Raw genomic sequence first — 7201 nt, forward strand, 5'->3', positions numbered from 1 at the left:
GGTGATCCTGCTCTGGCATGGGGGTTGGACTAGATGATCTCTAGAGGTCCCTTCCAACCCCTACCACTCTGTGAATCTCTGTGAATCCTGCCACCAGAAATTATCCCAGGTGCTACCTCTGGAAATAGAGCAGTTAGTTTAAAATTGTAGCATGAAAGGATACCTCTTACAGCTTGCCACGGGTGCTATGAACTCCATAGCTTTCCTGCTTTCACTATGGTTACACATACAGTAAATGGAACGTTGTTTCATCTTGCTTTCTCTGGAGGTGATGATACAGTAATGAGTTGAAATGAAACTTTACATATTGCTGTCTGCAGAAGCATACTTTGTGAAGAAGGACTTGTAAGACAAAGGAGTAGAAAATATATTAATAAGAAGAGTTAAAGAATAAACTGAACTAAAAGTGATTTAATATTGGTTTATGATTTATTACTTACTCTTCTTATGAGCATATTTCATGAGCAGCTGCCATGTGGTGGTGGTGGTAAGCAAGAAAACAGGTCTGTTTACTGATTGTCCAGTAAAAAGGCAGGTGGATGTTTGAAGTTGCACTGAATCACTGCTGGATTCCAGCTGAGCTCTTGTAACAGGTGACTTGCTGAGTGGTGTGCCAACGTGACATTTTGTCCAGACAGCTGCCTGGATGACAAGCTCCTTCAGACTGAGGAAGTGGGTCTTTGGTTTCATGAGGAAATTGCCAAAACTCATGTCTTATTAGCATTTTGTAACACTTTCTGCACACTTTTCCCACAGCATTCTATCACATTAGAATTGATCAAAATTGTTGCCTTGGGCTGTCTTGAACAGTTATACATCTGGAGCATCATTTATGCAAGCTGCTGGTGAACAGGATACATACGCTATACTTCACAGCAGCTCTTCTGCCTTCCTGTGCCGACAGATTTACCTTGCTGGGAGATGAGATGATGCAACTCTTTTTATTTGCAAAACCTTTTTTCTGGTTTTTTTAATGTGATGTTTTAAATGACATAATGTGCCACCTGCTTGGGTGCGTACGTACTCTACCTTCACAGTAATACAAGAATACAAGCAAGAGTGATATGGAACAACACTAAGAATTAAAAAAAAAGAAAAGAAAAGAAAAGAGAAAAAACAACCCATTTTTCACTTTTGAAGAAAATGCTTGGCAGGGCAGGACACAGTGCCTGATTAATGTTGACCTTTTGATAACTTTGTCCAAGTGCTTTTGGCATCTTTCTGCTTTTCATCTGTACTTAGCAATTTCTTTTTTCCAAAAGTCTAAAAATAAATCACACTTGAAACTGTTTTATTTTCATTCTCAAAGTAATAAGGATTGGAATCTCATTCCTGAAACTTTGACACAGACAGCAAGAAACACAAATAAGAGCACATGGCCTATTTTTGTGACCTCTGTTTGTCATTCATTATGTAATTATCAGTATATAACTAAGCTCTACATATCTACTAGACTGTATCTCATGATATGGAAAAAAAGGACAAGTTTTAAAATGGGAAAAGTATGTTTTCTATTATGTAGAAGTACTGGTAATATCGTATGAAGTCTCACTGTCATTTTAACTCATTCTGCTTTATTTAAAGGCACTGTTTCCTATGATCAAAATTAAAGACAGTGAAAAACTGCTTAGCCTCCCACCCCCCACTCCTCCCCCTTCCCCCTTTTTGTTTTTGTAACTGGTAACTCTCCAAAAAATGTAACTTGTGTGTTTTCCTATGAAAGCTCTAAGCCTCCTCTCTTGGTCAAGGAGACGGCTGCAGACTTTCTTCCTAACCTATACAAACAGTTATTGTTCTGTCTTCCCTCTTGGCTGCATCTGCTATTTGACAGTGGCAGGAGCATGAAGGCGCTGCTATGATGGCCAGGCACCCACGGGGAGAGGTGTGGGGGCCAGAGGGGGGTGGGATGGAGCTGTCTGAATTACTTCTGAACGCCAAGTGCATTGTTTTAACAAAGAAGCTGCTGCACGCACTTCAGATGTTATTCTTTGCAGTTGCCTATGCTATATATAACAAGACTTCTGGAAGTACTTCACAGTGGTGCACTCTGCAGTGAACATTGGGGTCTCTGTTTTGGTGGGTAATGAGTATTTTTACGACAGTGCTGAATTTTCTATTCCTGAGTACCAGTTGAGTTCACCTTGAGGAGAAAACGCTCTTCTGTAGAAGAAGTTCATCACGTTGGCTTTGTAATTTACACCACCTGTGTTCAGTGCTAACTACAGTTCTTACTTCTGTAAGTGACTTAGGTAAAGCAGGAGCAGGAATAAATTAAACATTTTTAAAGCAAATCCTAGGGTTATCATAGTCACCAATCTCCTTTTCAGTAGGCTCTTTTCAAATTAGTGATGCCACTGGGGGGTTAATGGATACTCTGATTACTTTGCACTTTTTATAGCATACTTCTTTCAAGCAACTAAAATATTTTGGTTTTAAAAAACACAACAACTTTTGCTTGTTTAATGAGTCAACAACCCAATTAGATCTCTGTTCCATTCCAGAAATCAGAGCTGCTTATGCACACAGACCTTCAGGAGCTGGCAGCTCTTTCTTTCATGAGTTCTTTGCTTGATTATGAGCTTTACATAAGGAAAACATTTTCCACTTCCAGCCCATGGTTTGTTTTCCCTTATGGAGACTTGAGTGCAGTACCTCTGTATCTTCTCTTTTGTGATAGCCTATATGTGGTAACATCAACAAGATATTTGGTCACTGATAAGTTCTGTAACAACGACCGCAGAGTTGTAGTGGGAGGCTGTGTCTACAAGCTATTAGGCACAATTAGTTTTTGTCTTAGACTGTAACATTGCAGCATTTCTGCACAGAGAGAGATATACACCACACTGCAAAGACAATAGCTGGTTAATTTTGTCCTGGCCTTTTATAAAACCTTACATCTGTTGTGGAGGTGTGAGATTTTCTTGTTCTGATGGAACTAGGGCCTTAGATGAAGAAGCTGGGACTGTCATTTGAGCAGAAAATAAAACATAATGAAATATTTGAAAATCGTTCCAGAATTAATGTGCCTTCTTAGCACGATTTCCTTATGCAAACCAAAATTAAAAAGAAAAAAATCAGTCTTGCAGTTTCAAAAATTATTTCTTAGTTTAAAAGAATATATTCAACAAAACTGTAGCCATTTGGCAACTTCATCTTTTCTATCTGCTGATAGATTCAAAGAAACAAAATATTCTTCTGTTTTCTTCCTTTTCTTCCAATTTATTTACAAAATTTTTATAAGGCAGCTTGAGGTGCTTCTGTCAGCACTCAGTGTTTTTGATAACATAAGATTGCAACAGATCAGTATAATTTGTCATGTCAGTATCCTTTGTCACATCTGTTAAAACTGAATGAGTACTGACTTGCTCAGTTGTAAAGCAATTTCTCACCTTTTCTGAATGTTTTGCTGAATAAAATCCATTCTCGGCAGCCTTTTTGAAGAGGTGTCAAGGAAATCAGCAGACAGTAGTCAGAACCAAAGGGGAGCAGTGGAGTTGCAGCGGGACCATGGGGGGTTACTGGCAGAGTCTGCTCTGGATCTGGTGCCAGTGCCTGTGAAGGGCTTGACAGCAGTATGGGGCAGAATGGACAATTGGTCTCTCGGTCGATGGGTCCTGCTCCAAGTATGGCTTTCAGGGTGAAAACACTCTTAAACTCCATCCAGTTCAAGAAAGCACTGGTCCAATCTGGTTTCAGCAAGGTGCTCACATTTTGCATGCTGGTCTTTGGCTTCCAAGATGATTCTGTGTCCCCCAGAATAGTACAATAGAATGTGCCGACATTAAAAGTGTCCAAATCACTTTAACATCTAACAAGGTCCATGTAGGAAAGTCAGCACATTGTGGCCTCAGTCCAGTAAAGTACTTAAGAAATGACCTTTGCTTTAAACAGGAGTTAGTCCCATTAATTTGAGATGGCACCCTCTTACAATATTGATGTGTGCTCTATAACAACATTATAATTAACTTTGAAATAATTTGGTACAAAGTCTAACAAATGTTGTTAAGTGAATTTAAACTTTCAGAAAGGATGCACTATTTTTGCTTTATGTAGGATCAGTAACTCTGCGTGGTAGAAAACCTACATTTGTGCCTGCTAGTGTGTTATCTTCACACAGTGAACTCTAAAGACATGGTTTCGTTAATAGGGAAACTGGAAGAAAGAGGTGGAAAGGCCCTTCTTGAGACATAGAAAATATGAAATAGAGAAGTTAAAGTACCCTTTCTTCTTAGGGAGGTTATATTGTTTCACTGTGGTTTTGGAAAAGATAAAGGATGGGTTTTGAAATAACAGAGTAAGAGATACCATAAACCAGCATGTGTACGGCAGTTACCCTACACACCTAAGTGTAGGTGTTCCATTAAAAAATGCGATAAAGATTATGTGGCTGTTGAAGGAGCAGATGATCTGGTGATGTTCTGGGGAACTGAGAAGTGTCTAGGGAGGTTCTGAAGGCACACATTTCTTAACTGCTTTGTCTGGTATGAAAAGAATGTAGTTTCTGTTTTGCAGGACAAAGACTGGTTAGGGGATTATTATTAATTCTCGTTTGAAAGCAATAGTTTAAAATTAGTATATTGGTCACAGGGGAGTTGGGTGGCCAAACAATATTTATGCAAGAACAGTAAAAATAAATCGTTATTCTACAAAATTATTTGTCTTGAGACAAGCTTCTAAACTGTCACTGTTCCATTGTTTTTCTGTTGCAGATATGTCTTCTCCTACAATGAAGAAACCTGAAAAGCCTTTGTTTAGTCCTACTTCTCCCCAGGATTCTTCACCAAGACTGAGCACTTTTCCCCAGCATCACCACCCAGGAATCCCAGGAGTTGCACACAGTGGTGAGGGTTATGGAGGAGGAAGAAATACCTCCCTATTCATTTGGTCTGTTTTCCTTTCCTACAGTCAGATTGAGATATATATTTGCAGACTTTCTGAGAGACCTAACCCCATTTCTAATACTGATGAGAGTACAAATGGAAGAGGTTGGGCTATCCTTCCAGAAAGGCTCATTAAACTCAGTTCAGGTAGTCTGCTGCAAGTCACTGGAAAGGATTTAGGATTAACCAGTGAATAAAATAAGCTGTAAACTGTATGAAGAAACTGTCAGAGGACGGATCTTCCCTGCCTTTCCTCCTTCCACTTACATCCTTCTATATTATTTTTGCTATGACTATGTTTTATTTATATACCAGAATAGGTGGGATTTAATACACAAGAGAAGTCACAACCATGTTCACTATGTGACACAATGAAATAAATGCCAGTGCTTCTTCTGAATGCTCTGTCTAGAGAGGTAGAGTCCCGGTAAATATTTTTCAACACCTATTTTCTGAAATCCCTAGTAAATCCATAGTAAACCTTCACTTAGAGTGTGAAGGATACACTTGAAATATGACAGAATGCATGAGGTATTGAGGGTTTATCAGGAATGACAGGGAAATTCCAGGATCATGGTCTGTTTAATTTTAGATGTGAGAGTGACCCTGATTCTTCAGATGAGAACACAGACCTTGGAAGTCTACCCTCAGCAGCTCATCATGTCTCCTTATGAACTGCATATAAAGGGCTTAATTTTTTGAGCAGAGCTGGGTAACTAGGGGAGTAAAATAGATTTGAGGACTCTCTCTTCTTTCCTTTAACATGCGGTTCTGCTTTGAGAAGTTTCTGTTTTGTGATTTCTTCATGATTTCAAGTGCCTCTTTTTCATTTAATGTGTGAGGACTGTCTTCCCCTTAACATACACTTACTTGGTATTACGAAAGTGAGTGGACTCATTCACATTTCTATAAGGTTTCCACCATCATCAAACACTCAAGCACATCAGAGATGATGGGTGAAATGGAAGGGATAAGTTTCTGCTCCCTTGTGTTTGTTTTGCACAGCTCCCACATGTCAGAGCAGTAACCAATGTTTTATCATTAAACTGAACTGGTGGGGCTGTGATTAAAATGAGCCTGCCACAAAAGAAGCTCCCGTGATTATTTTTTGCCCTACAGTTACGTGTAGATCTTTATATTTGCTTTAGTGCATGCTTTTTAAATACAGGTATTTGAATGACAATCATAACATGATTTGTAGATGGGCTATTTACTTGCTAGAAAAGCGGATTTCTGTCTGTGTAGCCTGTTCTATTATGTCGGTGAACAATGGTTTTGCAATTTGCAAAGTTTTGATTACCAAGTACAGTAATTTTAGAACATTCTTACTGTTGGTTTTTCTTGGGAAACCTATGACTTTGTCCCAGCTCAAAAATAGCAAGTCATTTAAAAGTGAAGTTGGAGAAAAACAAAGATATGAGCAGTGGTTCAGAGGAGCAGTGTTGATGTGCTGGTGCTGATACAGCATAAACTGTGAGCAGCCTGTAAAACACCTCGCTTATACAGACCTGAATATAGACCTGATTTTGCACCCTCCCACTAAAGAAAACGAAAACACCGTTGTCTTTTCTCCATTTCCATTCAACTCAGCACCTCCTTTTTAATGCATTGCCAAGGAGGTGCCCTCTAGATCAGTAGTAAGGGTGAACAGTGGGTTGTTGTGCAGCGTGATAGAAGAACACTTCCAGCTCGATGACAGGGCAGCAGCTGGACATGCTGTACATTCCTTTCACTGTGAAAACATTGCTGGTTGTTTATATATCATGTGCAGCCTATAGATAGAGAAGTGTGTGTTTGTAGGGGCTGGGAAGAAAGAGAATGCAAAGAAAAATATGTATAGGGTAGGTACTTTTTTGTTTGCCAGAGACATTTTTATTGGATGGATTGGTTTCCCAGGCCCTGAAGTCAAATGTTCATTAGCATTTTCACAAAGGTCAGCTAATATTCATGTCATTATTGATGAGTAGTTATTACCCCATCCCCACATGAGGCAGGCAGGGTGCAATGCAATGAGGAATCACTAACTTTTTCTTAGGACTTGGTGACTTTGTTCTCTGTTGGAGTGTTGTGGATAAAAGTGCGGGTTTTATTTATTGAGTATAAAAATTTTTTTTTGTTTATTTGGGCTCCACATGGGAAAACTGTGTAATTGAAATGTCTTTTATGCTGGAGAGTTATTACTGTTCAAAGAAAAAGTATGATGGCATAACCCATAAAATCAAAACAAGATACAGTATTTATGAATTTGAAACAGTAGCACTTTCCATTGTCTGGGATGATGTGAGGGGAGGACATGTAATTTTTACTGTAAAGAAGCCGTG

General features: G+C 39.1%; 1 protein-coding gene across 1 annotated transcript in view; it reads left to right on the forward strand.

Annotated features, from left to right (window-relative positions):
* The first annotated feature begins 3607 nt into the window (after window positions 1-3607).
* Window positions 3608-7201, forward strand: part of NFIB (nuclear factor I/B) — an 18091-nt gene continuing 14497 nt past the window's right edge. The window contains exons 1-2 of the mRNA XM_010149585.1: window positions 3608-3623; window positions 4710-4841. Of these exons, the coding sequence (XP_010147887.1) occupies window positions 3608-3623; window positions 4710-4841 (148 nt within the window). The remainder of the gene's footprint in view (window positions 3624-4709; window positions 4842-7201) is intronic.

Source organism: Eurypyga helias, unplaced genomic scaffold (assembly GCF_000690775.1).
Source record: "Eurypyga helias isolate BGI_N326 unplaced genomic scaffold, ASM69077v1 scaffold47943, whole genome shotgun sequence".
Taxonomy (NCBI): domain Eukaryota; kingdom Metazoa; phylum Chordata; class Aves; order Eurypygiformes; family Eurypygidae; genus Eurypyga; species Eurypyga helias.